Here is a 19670-nt window from a genome sequence, read left to right as displayed (position 1 = left end):
TAATTATATTTATTATATTAATAATATTAAATAATTATATTTATTATATTAATAATATTATAATAATTAATATAATTAAATATTAATCTAATATTATAATTCTAATATTATTATATATTATAGTGTATTACACACGTTATGGTTATATAATATATTAATTATAATATATTTGTATAATATAATATAATATAATATAATAATGATTATATAATATAATATATTATAATATAATATGATTGAATTTTTAATTATATTATAACTGAAATATTAATATTTCTCATGTATTATTATAATATGTTTTATAATATTGTAATTATATTAACCATTTTAATAATATTATTATATTCTATATCATAGTTATATAATATGTTATTTAATAATAATTTTATTGTATTATATAAATATAATAATAAATATACATTATATTGTAATTATATATATATATATATTATATTATAGTATAATATAATATAATCGTAATTTTTAATTATACATAACAATTTAACTTCATAATTTATCAAATGTTATTACACTGATTTTGGAACCAGCACAGCTACTATAATTATAGTTTAATAAATACTCAACTATTTTTTGTAATAGCTGCTTCTTTCAGCACAATTAAAAGTAATTTTTCTAAAATTTACAGCACTACCAAACTAAGCCTTCATCTCCTAATCAAAACGTAGAGCCTTGGGTTAGTTTTAGTATATATTTATAATATGAAAAAGGAACCGGTATGCCAACGTACTAGTAGGTTAAGTTTTTTATCCGTTGTATCTGTATAAAATCAGGTAAAAGTTTAAAAATACGCATATTCAATGGTTAAAAAGACTTGGTCTACGTAGATTCAATTGTTGATCTTATTACAAATAGATTTACTCGTAGGTTTCGTTTACTTCGTGGATTTAAATTTTCAATTCGAGTTGGGATGTGACATTTCTTTAGAGCTTTTAACTGTAGTAGAAAAGTTAGATTTAACATTTTCTGAGAACTTTTAACTGTAGAAACTTAAAATTAAAAATTTGAGTCAATAAAATGAACGAGGTCTTGTATTGTATTCTCTCATAAGTCCATCTATGTATCATTTTCTCATTCTTATTTTTCCCCCTTTCTCAGAATCAACTTTTAGCCTTTAAAAGGATGAGGTTTTTTTTTTTTCATGTGGTTACCTACAAAATTAAGAATAGTAATTTTATGTGACCCACATTAAAATGGGTTGAGACTTGAGAGTATACAAATTCTAATATTTCCCCTTAATATTATACTCAATTCATTAAAACAAACGTAGAATTTACTTAAGTACTCTTTTACCTTTTATCAAGCCAATGATTATTCAATTGAACACAACAACATTTTAGTAAATAAAATTCATAAAACTCTCACTGTTAATTTTAATAAGCACTAAGGAAAAGGAAATTGAAAGAAAAATTAATACTCATTTTTGTTCTTAAATTTTTTTTTAAAACAGTTATTGTTCTCATTACATTAGATTCCCTTTCTACAAGACCTCCTTTCATAGGCTCTCCTCCTTACATTACATTACAGTGTGGTATACAGAACTTTGAGGTGAAAAAAGAGAACCCCAATTTTTGACTTACCTAACTTGATCCTAACGCTGCACACCAATAAATTGTTCCAACAGTTTTTTTCCCCCTGATTATGAAAATTTTATTGTTGGCGAGTTTTTTAAGGACTAACAGGTTAAATAGCTTTTAAGACCCTCTTCATTGACCACAATCCAATGTATCTGTGTATTTTATTTATTTATATATATATATTAAAATAAAAATAACACATTGGATGGCATTATTGTAGATTTGACATAACTGTGATGAAGACTGGTCCCAAATTTGTTTAGATTTGTACAGCTGGTGATTTCTCCAAAAGTTTTGCCACCCGTTGAAGCGGCAAATATGCGAAGTGTCTTACAACTATTACTTTAACTTATGCTCTCGGCGGTTGGATTAGCATAATATAACTCATCACCAATTATATGACCTTTATCTTTGGCTTTGGAATTCAACAAAAACAGACAATCTTCTTGTTTTCATTTTTTTTTCTTTTACCTTTTCTTATACAAGAAGCAATACATTGGCCTATAGGTTCATACATGTAGATGTCCCCGAAGAGAAGAAGAAAGGCAGAGTGGTATGCTTTATATTTTTCTTTTCATCTTAGTCCCACATGGAAAAGCATGTTAGTTTTGTAGAATGTGAGGAACCTTTTGAAGAAAAATGTAGTTTGATACAGAAAAAGTTGTGTTTATTGAGGAGTGAAAAATGGTGAGGAAATCTTTGAACTTCAAAAGAACCAAAGCATATTTTTCCCTCTCTTCATCGCCAACATGGAGTAAATTTTGTTCAACTACTCCACCAACCTCTTCAGCCAAATAGTACAAGTTCTCAGAAGAACTTCATTCAATATATTTATGCAACAAAAGTCAGAAGATGGGCGTGAATTGAATGACTTTTATTGTAAGTGATTTCAGAATCTAGTGATTTCAGAATCTAGTCAGAACTTAGGTGATGGTGATAGATCGCTAGGCTTTGTCGTGTCTTGGTTTCTGCTACAATGCAAAGTCACATCCAATTTTATATGGAACCCTAAAAAACAAACGTTATTATTATTATTATTTTTCCCGACACAATTCAAGCAGTTCTAGCTTCCCTTTCTGTGCAAAAGCTATCATCATTAATAGTTTACAGATACTGATTTTTAGACCAAAGTAACACAACAGTAACTTCTCTGTCTTTGGCTATAATGTTCAGCTCATTCTTTCATGGCCAATTGGCTTCCTTTTCTTCTTCACAAAAACTCTCTATTTGGGCCAATGCTCGCTTTTCTTTTACAAAATTCTCACTTGGGAATCTTGTCTTTCTCCTTTGGGAAAATTCCTGTCCTCATGCATTTCTATTTGATTGGTCAAGAAAGACGCTAAGAAAAGTAGTAGAATCTACCTCTTTGTTGGGAAAACAAATATGATTTCCTTTCCTTTTGTGTCATTACCTAATATCATGATTGTCATGGATTTGTCTTTCTTATTTTTTTCATCTTAAGTCTTGCATGTGCGAATGAGGCTCGTAGTGCAGCCAAGGATGACTTGCCGGTCCCATTTTTTCCTAGTACATTATTATGTAACATGGTCATCTTTTTAAGTACATGAGGACTGACTGTGGGACCAGAGTCAAATCGATCGGCAAGTCGTCTCTGGCTACGTGACGGCCTGGTTTTCTCATGCTAGATTTCCGATGATGTTCGCAAGACTGGGCGGCAGCGGCAGCCGGCAATGACTTAGTTCCATACACTTAGTAATGCGCATGCTATGTTGATGATGGGTGAGGTTAAGCCTTATATATATATACATACATATATATATATATATATATATAAGGATCAAGTGTGTAATTAAATTACATTGGACACAGTATAGTGTGTTTCTTTCATTATATTTGAGATCATAAAGTTCTATTATCTAATCGTTTAATGCAGGTTTTGCAGGTGGAAAACTTCCTGTGGAAAATTGCTGGGATACCATGTAGAGCAATGACAGTCCGCATTTTCCTTGGTGACAAGGTCACACTTTCCTCATCAAAGCGTCATTAGATATATATATATATAGTAAAAGTAAATGTGGGATTTGCATTCGCTTCCTACAATTTTATTTTATTTATTTATTTATTTTAGATACTCTTCCTACAAAAATTGATGCTACATATGAAGATATCTTACAAGATTTCAATGATCGGAACAGTGAAACAAGTATATCAAACAAACTAACAAAGCTCTCGAGCAAAAGAAAAAAAAAAGTACATCAAACAAGGATTTTTTCTCGAGGATTTTGTTAGTACTTTGTATTTGTTATCACATGGGCATCTCTTACTTCATTTTTTTTTTTCCTTTCTTTCTTGGATGATTGGCACCAAATTAACAGATTTGATTGATAAGCTAAATTTGAAAATTGGGGTATAATTAATGATAACCTTCCAAATAAAGTTCACCAATCATATCTAGATCGGCTTATGATGATTTGATTAGGTAATCTTCCATTCAAGAACACAAATAGCCTTGAAAGAACTGAAATAATAACAATAACAATAATAATAACAATAATAATAATAATAACAATAATTCACACTATATAGCTAAACCAAACCACACATTATCTTTCAAGAAAAACCCCGAGAAAACCTCGAGAAAATCTTGAGAAAACCCTGAGAAAACCTGAGAAAATGTTGAGAAACCCAGAGCTGACAATTTGTTTGAAATAGTTGACACTTATACATGGGAAGTTATTAAAAACATAAAAATGCTTTTTTTTTTTATAAAAAAGAAAAAAGAATGAAAGTGCTAAAGGGAAATGAAACCTTCCCTGATAAACAAGCCAAACATGAGAACAAGGAGGCCAATTGTAATGCACTGAGATGGAGAGAAGAACGTCTGTGAATAGGCAGACAAGGTTATTGCTGCTCCCACCAATCCAATCACAAAAGCACTTGAGTTTTGATTCATTATTTGGCTTTTTGCTCTTTCTTTTTGGTTTTGGTTTACCTGAAAGGAGATCAATTAATGGAAATAAGGGGCTTTTCAACTAAATTTTGTGATGAAAAGACAGCAGAAAGAGTTTTTGATTCTGGTAATTGGAGAGTGATGTGATGTCCTTTCAGGCCAAGTTTAAGGCAATTGAAGGGTCAAAACTCTTACAATTCTCCAATTCTCAAACAAGTTGCAAGTTTTGTTTAAAGTCAACTCAGCAGCTGGATAGTGGCTTCATCTAAAATGTATAAAAAATTGATTTTGGGATCTTTTTTTTTTTTTTTTTTTAAATCGCGTATGGATGTTTCATATTTTTAACTGGATTAATGATTGATCCCTTATATTTTTTAGTTTATTCTCATTCTAGTCCATGCATCTCAATATCGCATGATATGTGGGAATTTGAAGGTTTCTTTTATTTCTTTATTTATTTTTTGAGTGATTCTTTTAAATTGTGTGGTACACTATCTTTTTATTGTTTGTTTTTTTTTTTACGGTGACCATTGAAAAAAGAGGGTAATTACAAGAAAAGGCAAAATATTAAATGGATATTTTTTAAAAAAAAAAAAAAAAAAAAAAAAAAGGAAAAACTGACTCCAAGCAAGATGCAACGGATTGCCAAACTCACTAAAGAAAGTAGAAAGAAAAAAGAAAAATGAGCTACTAACTGTTTCCTTTGATGTATTTTTACTTTTCAATTTCAAGCAAAAAAAGAAATAAAGAAAAGGAAAGTTTCTTTTTTTATGAAGAAATATATATACACTTATTTTTGTATATTTTTATTTCATCCTCGTGCAATTGTTCATTATTTGTTTCATAGATAATTTGAATTGGATCTAACATTAATACTCATTTCTCTAGAATTATAGAAACACCTTAAAAAATGAGAGCGATCGTGGTTGCTATCATAATAAACAGAAAAGTTAAACTACAATTTTCATATTTTATCAATACTATATTGATACTACTTTAATTGAATTTGATTACAATCACACTCCCTTTGACTGTATAAATTTCTAGAAGTGCCAAAAAAGATCCTAAAAAAAATAACTCTAATAAATAAGGATGAAAATATCAATTTTTTTTAAACTATCGGTACTTATATTTATTATAAATATCATAAAAATATTAATATAAGTGAAAATTGATATGAAATACCAAAATTTGTTTTCAACACACGGTTCGTTTGGTATGAGAATTCAAACCAAGTTTATTCTAATCATGATTTTGGAACCAGAACCATGATTTATGATTTTGAGTTCAAATCATGATTCTGAACTCATAATTTAGAATTACAGGTTTGAATCACCTTGAATCAAGAGCGGGGGGGGGGGGGGGGGGATTTTTTTCACCTTAAATCAAGAGGGGGGTAATTTTAGAATCATGATTTGAGCTAGTTTAAAACATCACATCAGATTCTGAATCATGATTCAGAATCATCCAAACCAAACACTGATTCTGAATCATGATTCAGAATAACTGTAAACAAACACTTATTCTAAACCAGGATCCAGAATTATGATTCTGAATCCATCTACCAATCGCACCCTTAATGTTTACATTATACTTTTAAAAGCTTTTAAAAAACTAACAATGTATAAATTAGATGAAGTTATCAATCAAAATACTAACTATATTGTAAATATGCATGGTAAAGAAAATATAAACTTAAAAATTAAGTAAAAAGTTATTAAAATATAGTTATATTGAAATTTAACTTAATATAGATATTTACATTTATATATCTGTATAATATGAAAAAATATCAATTAACTTTCAGGAAATTCGAGGGTATGTGAAATACATTCCTGGTTATGAAAACATTATAATAATTAAAAGGATGTTATTGGATTAGCGAAGAAAAAGTAAAAGCATGCTATTGGAATTAAATATGAATAAAGGAGTGTTATTATAATTCTAAAATACGGTTTTATTTACACACATTTTTTTACTCTCCACACCTTAAAAACACTCTCTACATAATTTTAAAATAATTGAATGTACTTTTTACACACCTCTTTTATTCCAATATTACCTTTAATTTTTTTCATAAGATTATTAATTCTTTAGAACAATATTATTTTCCACCTTTGTATTATTTCATTTTAATTCCTTACTTTAATATTATAATTTCTCTATCTCTCTATTTTTTTTTCTGATTTTCGTATTTTTTTATGGTTGAAACTTTAGACATGAAACGTTTTTCATACATAAAAGAAATTTACTATTACATTTTATTAGAAAAATAAAGGGCAATTGCTACAGAAAGTTTACTATTAGATTCCTAAATAACAACAATAATTATAAAAAAATTTCTACGGTAAATGTCCTTTAACTTTCTAAAAAAATATAATAGAATTTTTTTTTTTATGTACGAGAAAATGCTCCATGCCTCAAATTTTGGTAAAAAAATAGCAAAATGACAATACTAAAGTAATGAATTAAAATAAAATGATGGGTTTGAAAAAAATTGAAGTGGTCAATAATTAATAATCTTAATAAAATAGATAAGGGTAATTTTAGAATGATTAAGGTGTATAAAAAGTAAATTTAATCATGTAGAGTGTGTGTCTAAAAAGTGGGTGTAGAGAATAAAAAAAAAGTGTGTAAATAGAACCAATTTTTTAAAAAAACATTGAATATTACAATCCGTAACTAAAAAATTCTTTTAATTTTGCTAAAAAGAATATTATTTTTGCTACCAACAACATGATAGAGGCAGTCAAGATTGTTCCAAAATCTGATTTGAATATTTATTGAACAAATAATTAAGTAGAATTTGAGTGTTCAAAATAAAGTAATTTTTTACCCATATAAAAAAAAGGAAAATTTTATGATGTATTCCTTAGTTGTGGCCCACCGATGGAGCAAATGTCTTTTATTTTTAAATTAAATTTTTAACGGTTAGATATGTACATGTCTATATTAAAAATTTATAACGCGTCACATATAATTATTTTTTATATAGATATTACTATTAAAAAATTAATCTAATTATAAAAAGACTTATTTCACTGATGGATTACAGTTTTGGGATGGACCGTAAAAGAGGCCACCAAAAAATTATCTAGAAAGAAATGTCCCTGAAAGAAAAGAAAATTGTCTTATAAATTCTCCCTTCGAATAAATAATTAAGATTATTATCATTGGTGCCTCTGAATTTTGAGGTCATTTTCAATTTATTTTATGAATTTTAAAAACTATCATTTTATCCTATTAACTTTGAATATTTTTTACTTAACTCATTCTTTTGTAATTTATGTTAAAAATCAGACTGAAAAAGTGAGAGTTTAAGTGTGACTTTGTGATTTTTATATATTTATTTTTAACAAAAATTTAAACAAAATAATTACGTAACTGCACTACTCTATTTATTATATATATATTTAACATTAATAATAATAAAATATATATTAAATGAGAATAATTTAAAATTTTAAAAAATAAAATAAGTTTTTAAAATTCAAAAAATAAATCGAGAATGACTTTTTAGGATTCCGGTGATAATAATCCTATTAATTATTTTCTTTTCGCTGAGAAGAAGGAAAAAACATTGTGATACAATTGAGGTAATTATATTAATAGGCACTCTTCGAGTTAGTGCTAAACTCTTAATAAACAGAAATTTCTTCTTCTTACGTACCCCTCTCATTGCCAAGTTATCCACTATTTATATGACCCTTCCCCCACGAGAAATAATCTCGAAACAACAAATTGGAAAAATAACAAAAAATGGAAATGCAAAATTGCTAAGCCAATTGTAGAGATCCGCTTTTCTCGCAACGGAATCACGCCATCACGAAGTCGTTGTACTTGCCAGGCACCTTGCGAATCCTAACCTCGCGTGAAGTTCCCTCTTCAGCCCCCAGAGGCTTTGTTGCCTCTTCAGTACCCTTGCTGCTGTCTTTCCCCAAACGACCCCCATCCCACGTCGTATTAGCTAGAGTCTCCTCTCCATGGGCTTTAGACTCAGCCCACCCCTTCAGTTGCTCTTGGACCGGAGGCCCGTCCAGCTTGAGACCAGCCCAGCTATCACATTGGTAAGAGGTTTTGTACTACCGGCGTTAGTTCACTGCAAAAACATTCCGGTGAACACCTACTCCTAGCGCATCGCACAGATGTAGATGACACCAAATATCGTTCTTCCAAAAACCAAAACTCTCCTTCATCGGATGCTCCGAATCCTCTCATCGTCTCTCTCTCCTCACCACCAACGCCACAAACAGGTCGCTTCTCTCTCCTCTCTCTTCCCAATCCTTCTCACCAGAACTCCCTTCTCCACCACCACGCCTCTCCCACATCCACAGTCTTCATCACACTTGGATTCACCATCACTTTGCTTCTCTGGGATTGCCCAATCTGTCATTTCTAGATGTTCCCATTTTCTAGACAAACACAAAGGTAACAACTTTGCTCATGTTATTAGTGTTTCTTCCAAAAAGGACCTTCTTTTGGAAATTTCGAACGTAGTTCCCCAGCACACCCGTAGGTTTCGTCGGGATTTGAAGCTTAGACCCGAAGATGTGCTTGAAATATTACTGGGTTTTGAATTTGAGTGTGGAAAAGTTGGGTTTGGAGCTAGAAAGGTTGGGGCTTTGTGGGGTTTGTTCAAGTGGGTTAGTGCAGAAAGTAAGGGTTTCAAGCATCTTCCTCAGTCGTGGGAAGTCATGGCAAAGATTCTTTGCCATGTGGGGTTGTTTAGAGAAGTTGAATTCTTGCTTTTGGCTATGGAGAGGGAGGGAATTTGGTTGGGTTGTCATGAAATTTTCAGTAATTTGATTGAAGGGTATGTTTGTAGTGGTGAATTAGAGAAGGCCGTTTCGATGTATGATCGAACGAGGCGACAGGGTTTAGCCCCGTCATCGTCTTGTTATCAACTTCTTGTTGATAATTTGGTTAGAATGAAGAAAACCCAAATGGTATTTAGAGTCTTTATGGATATGTTTGAAATGGGTGTTGAATCTAGTGAGATGGTGAAGGCAACTATGGAGAATGTCACAAGACTTCTTTGTGCAGATGGGAAGATTCAAGAGGCGAGAAATCTTGTCAAGAAAGTTATGGCATTTGGATTCAAGGTTAGTGACTTTGTCGTTAATGAAATTGTTTATGGCTATTGTGAGAAGAGGGACTTTGATGATGTGTTAAGTTTCTTTCTTGAAATAAATACTATACCGGATATTCTTGCTGGGAATAGGATTATACATTGTTTGTGTAGCTGTTTTAGTGCTGACAGTGCAGAATTGTTTATGCATGAGTTGGAGAATATAGGCTTTGTTCCAGCTGAGATCACCTTTGGAATCTTAATCGGTTGGAGTTGTCACGAGAGGAAACTGAGAAGCTCCTTTGTTTATCTGGCAGAGATGTTTAGAAGAGGGTTAGAACCGCATATATGTTCTTACAACGCCCTCATTGCCGGGTTGTTTTTGAAAGGTTTGTGGAAGCATGCTCGAGTCGTTTTTGATGAAATGATGGAGAAGGGGACAAGACCCGATTTATCAACTTTCAAAATCCTTTTAGCAGGCTATTGTAAAGCTAGACAATTTGATGAAGTGAAGAGGACAGTTTGTGAGATGGAAAACTATGGTCTAGTGCAGAATGTTTCAGGGGAGGATCAACTGTCCAAGGCCTTTTTGGTTTTGGGTTTCGATTCGTTAGCCGTGAGATTAAAGAGGGATAATGATGTACACTTCTCGAGAACAGAATTCTTTGATAGTCTTGGCAATGGACTTTATTTAGATGCAGACTTCACTGAGTATGAGAAGAGAGTCACTGGAATTTTAGAAGACAGTTTGGTGCCTGATTATAACTCATTTGTCATCAAAGAATGTGATCATGGAAACCTGAAAGGTGCACTGATTTTAGCAGATGAAATGGTCCACTGGGGACAAGAGTTATCCTTACCCGTCTTCTCTGTTTTACTTAAAGGGCTTTGCGAATCCCTTTACTCTCCCAAGGTAATTACAAATCTTTTGGAGAAAAAGCCAAATTTGGTTAGCTTGCTGGACCTTGAAGCTCTAAACTTACTAGTTCAAGTGTACATCAAGAGAGGATGGACACACAATGGGAAGAGAGTCTTAGACAGCATGTTCGAAAGGCATATAAAAATCAATAACAAGACATACACTGCCATAATAACAGGTTTGTGTAAGACGGGAAATTTGAGGGATCTTCATGATTGGTGGGATATAGCCCGAGAAGCGAGATGGTTACCGGGTTTGCAGGATTGTAAAGCTCTTTTGGAATGCCTTTGCAAAAGAGAAATGCTAGAGGAAGCATTGGAGCTTCTTGAAAAGATGTTGGTGTCTTATCCTCACTTGAGATTAGATATATGTAATCTGTACCTTGAAAAGCTCAGCTCTACAAATTTTGCAAGAGTTGCACATATCTTGCTGGAAGAACTCAATCAGCGGGGTTTTGCCGTCAATCACATAGCTTATAACCATGTCATAAGAGGAATGAATAAGGAGAAAAAATTTTCCGCATCTCTGAGATTATTGAACAATTTGCTGGCCATAAATTTGGCCCCATGTTTGGATGTTACTCTTCTGTTAATTCGTCAGCTGTGTAGGGCTAATCGGCATGAGGAAGCTGTTGCCTTAAAAGAGATTGGCTTAAGGGACCATTCATTTTCTTCACTTTCTGTTAATAATGCATTAATAGAAGGATTTTGTGTTACGGGGAAGGTCAGAGAAGCGGCCACTGTAGTTCAGAAGGAAATGTTGTTGAAGGGAATATTTCCAGACGCCGAAACCAGTAATATTCTGGTTCAAGGGTTTTGCAAAGTCAACAGCTTGAGGAAAGTTGGGGAGCTTCTTGGTACCATGATAAGAAAAAATTTTGAGCTTTCAATCCCGACTTACCGAAATTTGGTGCACTTAATGTGTATGGAGGGCAGGGTCCTTCGTGCAGTGAGGCTGAAGGAGCGTATGCTTGGACAAAGCAAGTCTCACGACCTCATCATTTACAACATTCTGGTTTTCCATCTTTTTGCAACTGGAAACATTTTGTTTGTTAATGATATAGTACATGACTTGCAAAAGGAGGAAGTGGAACTCGATGAAGTCTCTTACAATTTTCTCGTGTACGGATTTTCTCGGTGTAAAGACGTATCTAGTGCTTTGCACTATCTTTCTACTATGATCTCTAAGGAACTTAGGCCAAGCAACCGCAGCTTGAGGGTGGCTATAACAACCCTCTGCAATAGTAGCGAGCTTGTGAAAGCCTTGGAGTTGAGTCGAGAGATGGAACAAAGAGGCTGGGTTCATGATTCTGCCATTCAAAGCATGATTGTCGAGGGCCTTCTTTCTCGTGGTAAGCTTCAAGAAGCCGAGAATTTTCTGGACAGACTTGCGGAGAAACATCTAATTCCTGACAGTATAAACTATGATAATCTCATCAAACGTTTTTGTTCATATGGCAGACTGATCAAAGCAGTTGACCTTCTCAACATAATGTTGAAGAAAGGTAGTCTTCCAAGTTCCACCAGTTATGACTCCGTAATTATTTCTTGCTGTGCAAGCAATAGGCTGAATGAAGCAATGGATTTTCATACCGAGATGTTAGACAGGAATCTTAGGCCAAGCATTGGCACATGGGACATGCTTGTCCATCACTTTTGCCGAGATGGGCAAACTGTGGAAGCAGAAAAGATTTTGATTTCCATGCTTTGCTTAGGCGAAATGCCAACCAGGGAGATGTTCTCCTCCGTGATCGACAGGTATCACCACGAAAACAATCCCAGGAAGGCGATGGGGCTCATGGAGATGATGCAACGAAGCGGTTATGAGCCGGACTTTGAGACTCATTGGTCTCTCATAAACAAATTAAGAACTTCCTTCAACAAGTCCAATAATGAAAGCGGCCAAGGTTTCCTGTCAAGGCTTCTTTCTGAGAGCGGATTTTCTAGGAAAACTGATTCCAAGACCAAGTAGGGATAACCGAGACCGGACATACGGTGTTCATTCGTTCGTTTATTCATTTATTCATTAATCTGTATTTCGTTTCATGGTTTTATTTAGAAGTAGAATCAAAGAGAAAAGGTGTTCAATAAAGTATATGGTACAAGACTCCATTGTTGTCTCTCAAAAGAGCTATACTATATTGCATGTTTATACCCGAGTACAATTGAAAGTTTTTCTCATTTTGGAAAATTTATTGTTTCTACGTATTCAATATCAACTGTAATTGGTTTTTCTTTTCTTATTCTTCAGATGCATATTGATTCGGCGACAAACTAAAACTCACAATAGAATCAAATACGTGCGACTATCTCAATTACTTAAAAAACACCAGTTCTTTGTCACATACTTTTCCTCACCCGTGGAATGTGGATAACGAATTACAATCCAATGAGTACTATTCAATCTCAATTGAGATGGGACTTACTCATATAGAAGATTAAATATACCCATTTAGTTCACGATTCAAGTTAGTAATTTTAATCTATTGGCAGGAATTTTGTGAAAGAGCCATTGGTTTTTTAATTCAAATTCTTTGGGAGAAGAAAACACTATAACAGAATCAGAATCATGGATTTAAGGGAAATAGTAAGAAATAGACCAATATGAAAAGCTTAAGAAAGTATATAGGCAAACTTTTAGTTATAGAAATTAATAGGCCATAATTTGTCAAGTTATGGTTCATAACCAGATAAGTTATGGATAAACTTGTCAAGTTATGGTTCATAACCAGACAAGTTATGGACAAAAACCGGGAATAAGTTGTCAAGTTATGATTCATAACCATACAAGTTATGGACGAAAACAGTAATTTGGCCTATTTATTAACTTATGTAAACTGTTAGCCTATTAATTTTAATTCATCTCAAGTCTTAGCCTATTTTCCTCTTTCTCCCTGGATTTACATACATTTGCCAAACGGGCCTGCATTTTAGTCATTACAACACCTCAAGAACAAAGAAAACCCAAATTTCTTCACCCACCTGGCTCTTTTATTAGCATCTATATGTGTGTGTGTGTATTAATGACGTACAATTAGAATTTTTTAGTCGTTTGGAGTGTGTTTTGATTCTTTGAATATACGTTTACCAGGTGAAAAAAGAAGGAATTACAAGTAGTGGATCGGTTAAGATATTATGGATAGTGTTGTAGCATTTGACAACTATATACCAACCCAAACTGCCAATTTTCAAGCTTTTAGTGCCACCCCACCCCAGACTAGATGTTCAACTGCCCCATTCTAGACGCATAAGGGGATACAACTTACAAGTGCTCTTTCTCGATCTCTATGTGAAGATTAGAGTGCGTTTAGAACTCGTTTCAAAATAATTTTATTTTTTTATATGAAAATAAAAATGAAAACATTTTTAATTTTATATAAAAATTATTTTTGAAAATGCGTTTAGTAGTTTTATCAAGAGATTGTTTTCAGTATAAAAAAATTCATTAATCTCTCCCTCTCTCTGCTCGAGAGAGGAGAAAATGAAAATAAAAAATGAAAAACGACTAAAAGTCGTTTTTCATTTCTCTCTCATTTTACACTAAACTAAAAAGTCATTTTCATTTCGGTTTTTGTCTTTAATTGTGCCAAATGTCATTTTAGTATCGTTTTTATTTTTTTTTCTCAAAAAACGTAAAAAACAAAAATAAAAACAATTTCAAACACGACATCATTGTTGTATCTTTTCCTTTTTTGTAATCATTTTTCCACTTTCCATTTTAGGTTCACAATTCGTGGAGTTGGAATGATAAGGTTATATAGATAATTAACCTCACTATTTGACTCGGAATATTCTTTCTTTAATTTCCTGCTAAGTTGGTTCCGAATATTCAGATGACAAAAGCAAGTATCATGAGCAGGTAATCTTTTAGATAATAATATAAACACTGTCATGTTACACCATCCTTGTAGCAAAAATATAAAAAAGTTTTCTGAATTTCTTTTGGGCAATGATGATGCAAAATATATAGTAGCTAGCTAGGTTCTGGTACCCACCACGTCATTAATATTGGATAATATTTTTTTTGGTTTATACATCGAATTAAGAAGTTGCATATAAATACCATCTTTAAGTTCGCTACACCATGCAAAGTTTATGCAAAAGTTTTTCAGACTTCTTTTGGTCTTTTATTATTTTGTAACAAATTAACACCTAAATAGAAAAATGAAGCAAATTAGCGATGTTGAGCTTGGTGATAAGGCCAAAAGTTCGTCTCCAAGAAGTGGGGTGAAAAAAGGGCTGTCCATATTGGATTTTGTTCTGAGGCTTATTGCAATTGTTGGTACTTTAGCAAGTGCAGTTGCCATGGGAACAACCAACGAAACACTTCCTTTCTTTACCAGGTTCACCCGCTTTAGGGCCGAGTACGATGACCTTCCAACATTTACGTATGTAATCCTGTCTAATTCTCACATATATATATATATATATCCACAAGATTATTCCTCAGTTTCTTGTGTCTTTCTGTGTTTAAATTATTAATATGCATACATTAGGTGTGTGTATATAACATATATATATATATATATGTGTGTGTTCGGTTAGAGTAAGAAAAATAAGTCATGAGGCAAGGGGTGTACACTAAAAATTTCATTCGATTGCACGTAAAAATAAGAAAAATATAGAATTTTAGAATTCCCAATAAATTAAAAAAAAAAAAAAAATTTCAGATGCGGCGGTCGTCTACCTTGATGCATGCCGCTTCTCCCTTCGTCTGTATGTACATATGGGTGTGTGTGTGTGTGTGTGTGTGTATATATATACATGTAGATAGGATATGATATAATGAATTTACCTAAGAGCTTAGCTTCTAATTTGTTGAAATATTGTTAGGTTCTTTGTGGTGGCCAATGCGATTGTGAGCGGCTATCTGGTTCTATCTCTTGTCCTTTCATTCTTCCACATTGTGAGGAGCAATGCACAAAATAGTAGAGTACTATTGATCATATTTGACGCGGTAATAATATCATACTACTCTTGTGGCTGATCAATTCATCATCTAACTTCATATAAAAGTAGTACAGTCAAAGAGCAATGGGGATTATATGTCTGTACATCATGTATATATAATTCTGATTATAGAATTGCAGTATTTCTTATATACGCAGCATGCAAATTTCAGTATAATATACCTGTTTCCTCTGAAAATAAATATATTTGATTATATATACTGTACTAACACCAGTTTTTGTGTTGGCTAGCATTTATAAAATTACATATTATCTTATCTCGATATTTCAGTTCACATTAGTACAAAGTACTCAAGGTAATTATTTTATAGTGTAATGCTCTAATAGCTAAATAGAATCATTCACGTGTTTGTTTTTTGCTTTAGAGCACTGTTATTCATCATCATGATCACCGCAGACACACAACTATAAATACTAATTGAATCTAATTCGGCGATCATCATTAGAGGTGACTAATACTTTTTCTTGAATTGTCCAAAAATAAAAAGAGCATTGTTATTCATCATATCACCGCAGACACACAACTATAAATACTAATTGAATCTAATTCGGCGATCATCATTAGGGGTGACTAATACTTTTTCTTGAATTGTCTAAAAATAAAAAGAGCATTGTTATTCATCATGATCACCGCAGACACACAACTATAAATACTAATTGAATCTAATTCGGCGATCATCATTAGGGGTGACTAATACTTTTTCTTGAATTGTCCAAAAATAAAAAAAATAAAAAAACTTTTTTCTTAAAAAAATATATTCCACTAATATATAAATGACGAGTGATAATGAGTTAAAATTTTATTATTGCAGGCAATGCTGGGTCTTCTAACGGCAGGAGCTTCAGCATCAGCAGCCATTGTATACTTAGCACACAATGGAAATACTAATACCAACTGGTTCGCCATCTGCCGACAATTTAACTCATTCTGCGAGCGCATCTCTGGTTCTTTGATCGGATCTTTTGTCGGAGTCGGTGTCTTTTTACTCCTAATCTTGGTATCGGGGCTGGCCCTCTCTCGACGTTGATCAGTCCCTTGTGATTTCAGTACTCGATCATGTTGTACGCATACATGTGATCAGTGCACATACATCTGAAGATCGGTTTTCACGCTTGCGAGTTTGTGATCATGCAGTGTGGATGATGAACATGAGTTTTTTCCTTTGTTGTGTGACTCTCCTTGTAATGTATTTTATCTTTGGTGATTTGTTGTTATGAAATGTAAATCTATTCCCTTCCATTTTACTCGCCAACCATGTATTTATGTCGTGTGTGCAAAAGGCAGTCTATCAACGTACAAAATGCACCTAGATGGGAACAATTAAATAACATTTTTTTAAAGATAAAGCATGTGTCTAATGTATAATGATTAGCTGTTGTTTTAAGTACATAATTAATCGGTAAGTAGTCTAAAGTTTTCTTACAAAAGAAGGTAATTAGAGCACTTGAAAAAGCCATATGAAATTTAAGCAATCACAACCATATAACAAATCTTAGGCAGTAGAGACACTACCAAATCGAAAGAGCAAAAAACAGCAGTGATGGTCCAATATTAATATATATATATATATATATATATATATTATACAAGGAAGAAAAAGCGCAAGAAAGGTAATCAACTTTTGCCATAGCATAATAAATATTACATCCATCTAAATATCTTCAGTTTATAACAATTAGACCCAACAAAATACTGTTTTTAACAGACAGATTTGATATTGATTGGAAGAAAATTACTCATTTTCATTTTACCGAACAAAGATGAAAACTCATCCCAAACGTTAAAGCAAGAATTGGCATAACCACTCTGGCCAAAATAACAAATAACATTGCTAAAGCACATATATTGATACAAAATCAACCATGGTGAAATGGATGAAATGTTCCATAAATTGCTTCCTAAGTATATGAATTTGTTTTTTACTCAACAATATTCACAGTGACAAATAGTGCATTTTCTGGCAGTTTTGTGGCTTAAGATCCATGATTTTTCCAACTAAACTTAGATTTTGATTTTGGATCAAACAAAAATTGCTTGACAGAAATGTTATTAGCCTCAATTAGACTACAACCAGCCTCTTTCATCACCCCGCTTTTGTCCATCGACTCCCTTACCTTCTCAGCCCCGTTCCACTCGCCTTGTGAGGCATAAATGTTAGATAGAAGTACATAGTCTCCACTCTCATTCGTTCTCATTCTAAGTAGCTCGTCACTCGCCCGCTTTGCGAGCTCAACGTTTCCATGTATTCGACAAGCTCCAAGCAGAGTCCTCCAGACAATGCCATTGGATTCAATCTCCATTGTTTCCATGAAATCGAATGCTTCATTCAATAGCCCAGCACGGCCTAGAATGTCCACCATGCAGCCATAATGCCTTATGTTTGGCTTAATTTTGTACCTAGTTCTCATGAGGTTGAAATATCCCAGCCCCTTTTCAACTCTCCCTGCATGGCTGCAAGCAACCAAGACCCCGACGAAAGTGATCTCATCGGGCCTGATTTTCAACCTCAACATCTCTTCAAACAGAGCCAGCACTTCCTCAGCATGGCCATGAAAAGCCAAACCCGTTAACACTGAATTCCACGTCGTGATGTCTTTGTGCGTCATTCCCCTGAAGACTTCCAGTGCCCGTTCAATACTCCCACACTTCGCATACATGTGAACAAGCGCATTGGCTAGTAGAACACTCAAACACCCCGAACCCATCTGCATTATTGAGCTATACATCATTTGGCCAGCACATAAATCTCCCAACTCCGTACAAGCAGACAAGAGACTGAGCATCGTCACTTCATCGGGGCGTTCCCCCGCGCTTCTCATCTCCTCAAACATCTCGAGCGCCACCAAATACTCCCGGCAACTTACATATCCCGCAATTACTGCATTCCAAGACACCACATCTCTTCTAGGAACCTCATCAAAAAGCCGCCTCGCATTCACCATGTCTCCTTGTTTCGCGTACCCCGTTATCATCACATTCCAAGAAACCAAATCTCGTTCAGGCATTTCATCAAACATCCGTCTGGCAACATCCAGATTCCCTCGTCTCGCATACCCTGCCATCAAAGATGACCACGCCACAACATCCACCCGCGCTGATTCGTCGAAAAGTGAGCTCGCAGCACTCAAATCCCCGCAATTTGCGTGAAAAAAGATAAGGGCATTCCTTATGTACTTATTCGAATCGAACCCGAACTTCACAACCTTTCCATGGAGTCCCAAACCCATCCTGACCCAAGAAAGCTTAGTGCAGGCCTTGAACAGGAACGGGAAAGTGAAGCGATCGGCCATGGCATGTCGTTTTTCCATTTGGCTGTACAACGAAATAGCTTTAAAAGGACTCCCGCTCATAGCTGAGCCTCTGATAATGGAGTTCCACATAAAAACGTCTGGTTCAGTAATATAAGCAAACACTTGATGGGCATAGTCTATTGTGGACGAAATGGCGACCGCTGCGACGAAAATGAAGTCTCTGAGAAAGGAAACGTCAGAGTTGAAACCAGAGACTACCATGGAAGCGTGGACTTGTTTGAGAGCTCGGAGATTGGTGCAATTCTGCCATAGGCTTGAACTCATACGACGGTAGATGCTCTTGTCGTTTGTTCTGTATCTTATCATTTCCAAGTACTTGTTTTAACTCATTGCTTCGGCTATAGGTTTATTTCGACTTTCTAGGATTCAAACGACAAACGAACGGCTATCTTGATGTTATCGAATTTCACCATATCCATTCCCTCATCTCCACTTTGCAATCAAGCTTTTTTATTTTTTTATTTTTTATGAATTGAAATTTCTGTACTGATCGGTACGTATTGTGTATTTTTACATCAGAAGAAAAGGGCAACGGAAAAGAGGTTTAGAAACATCTTCCTTGTAGACACGTCGTTTAATTTTACTGTCGTTTATGTGGGAAATACGACACACCATCCGTCGTTCGTACAACAAAACTATTATGTTGTCCTTTTGTAAAGTTTGCCGTCGTTTAAGTTACGATGTCATTTTTTTTTTATTTGCTGCCGTCTATTTTTCTTTTTCTTTTTTTTGTCCCTTCCCTAAAGCTGTCGTTATTTAATAAAAAAGATTTTTTCCCCAAAAGACCCGTTTGATATATATATATATATATATATTGAAGGCAATACCCGTTTGATATTTTGATGCCGTCTAAGTTGATAAAGCGATAGATCGTTTTCACTTTAGTTTTGCTGTCG

At 33.7% G+C, this 19670-nt stretch overlaps 4 protein-coding genes across 4 annotated transcripts; 2 read left to right on the top strand and 2 right to left on the bottom strand.

Annotated features, from left to right (window-relative positions):
* Positions 1-4347: 4347 nt before the first annotated feature.
* On the bottom strand, positions 4348-4537 carry LOC112092689. Its single transcript, XM_024169432.1, has one exon. It carries the CDS (start codon positions 4507-4509, stop codon positions 4348-4350), a length of 162 nt encoding a protein of 53 aa, XP_024025200.1. The 5' UTR covers positions 4510-4537.
* Positions 4538-8634: 4097 nt separating this feature from the next.
* Positions 8635-12646, top strand: LOC21396749 (pentatricopeptide repeat-containing protein At5g15280, mitochondrial). Its single transcript, XM_024169577.1, has 2 exons — positions 8635-9608; positions 9795-12646. Exons 1-2 carry the CDS (start codon positions 8658-8660, stop codon positions 12462-12464), a joined length of 3621 nt encoding a protein of 1206 aa, XP_024025345.1. The 5' UTR covers positions 8635-8657; the 3' UTR covers positions 12465-12646.
* A 2010-nt stretch (positions 12647-14656) lies between these two features.
* On the top strand, positions 14657-16490 carry LOC21396748 (casparian strip membrane protein 1). The gene is made up of 3 exons (XM_010089831.1): positions 14657-14880; positions 15326-15449; positions 16275-16490. Exons 1-3 carry the CDS (start codon positions 14657-14659, stop codon positions 16488-16490), a joined length of 564 nt encoding a protein of 187 aa, XP_010088133.1.
* Positions 16491-17362: 872 nt separating this feature from the next.
* LOC21396747 (pentatricopeptide repeat-containing protein At5g15300) lies at positions 17363-19178 on the bottom strand. The gene has a single exon (XM_010089830.2). The coding sequence runs from the start codon at positions 19078-19080 to the stop codon at positions 17437-17439; it is 1644 nt and encodes a 547-aa protein (XP_010088132.2). The 5' UTR covers positions 19081-19178; the 3' UTR covers positions 17363-17436.
* Positions 19179-19670: the final 492 nt, after the last annotated feature.

The sequence above is a fragment of the Morus notabilis genome, unplaced genomic scaffold (genome assembly GCF_000414095.1).
Source record: "Morus notabilis unplaced genomic scaffold, ASM41409v2 Scaffold897, whole genome shotgun sequence".
Lineage (NCBI taxonomy): Eukaryota > Viridiplantae > Streptophyta > Magnoliopsida > Rosales > Moraceae > Morus > Morus notabilis.
The sequence above is the reverse complement of the archived record's forward strand: the minus strand, read 5'-3'. Positions and strand labels throughout refer to the sequence as shown.

What these genes read in the sequence shown, in the direction of transcription:
- LOC112092689 (XM_024169432.1), bottom strand. Translation starts at nt 4,509, where the DNA reads ATGAATCAAAACTCAAGTGCTTTTGTGATTGGATTGGTGGGAGCAGCA.
- LOC21396749 (XM_024169577.1), top strand. Translation starts at nt 8,658, where the DNA reads ATGACACCAAATATCGTTCTTCCAAAAACCAAAACTCTCCTTCATCGG. An exon ending in TTATGGCATTTGGATTCAAG is followed by an intron (nt 9,609 to 9,794) that starts GTTAGTGACTTT and finishes CATGAGTTGGAG; the next exon opens with AATATAGGCTTTGTTCCAGC.
- LOC21396748 (XM_010089831.1), top strand. Translation starts at nt 14,657, where the DNA reads ATGAAGCAAATTAGCGATGTTGAGCTTGGTGATAAGGCCAAAAGTTCG. An exon ending in GATGACCTTCCAACATTTAC is followed by an intron (nt 14,881 to 15,325) that starts GTATGTAATCCT and finishes AAATATTGTTAG; the next exon opens with GTTCTTTGTGGTGGCCAATG. An exon ending in TATTGATCATATTTGACGCG is followed by an intron (nt 15,450 to 16,274) that starts GTAATAATATCA and finishes TTATTATTGCAG; the next exon opens with GCAATGCTGGGTCTTCTAAC.
- LOC21396747 (XM_010089830.2), bottom strand. Translation starts at nt 19,080, where the DNA reads ATGATAAGATACAGAACAAACGACAAGAGCATCTACCGTCGTATGAGT.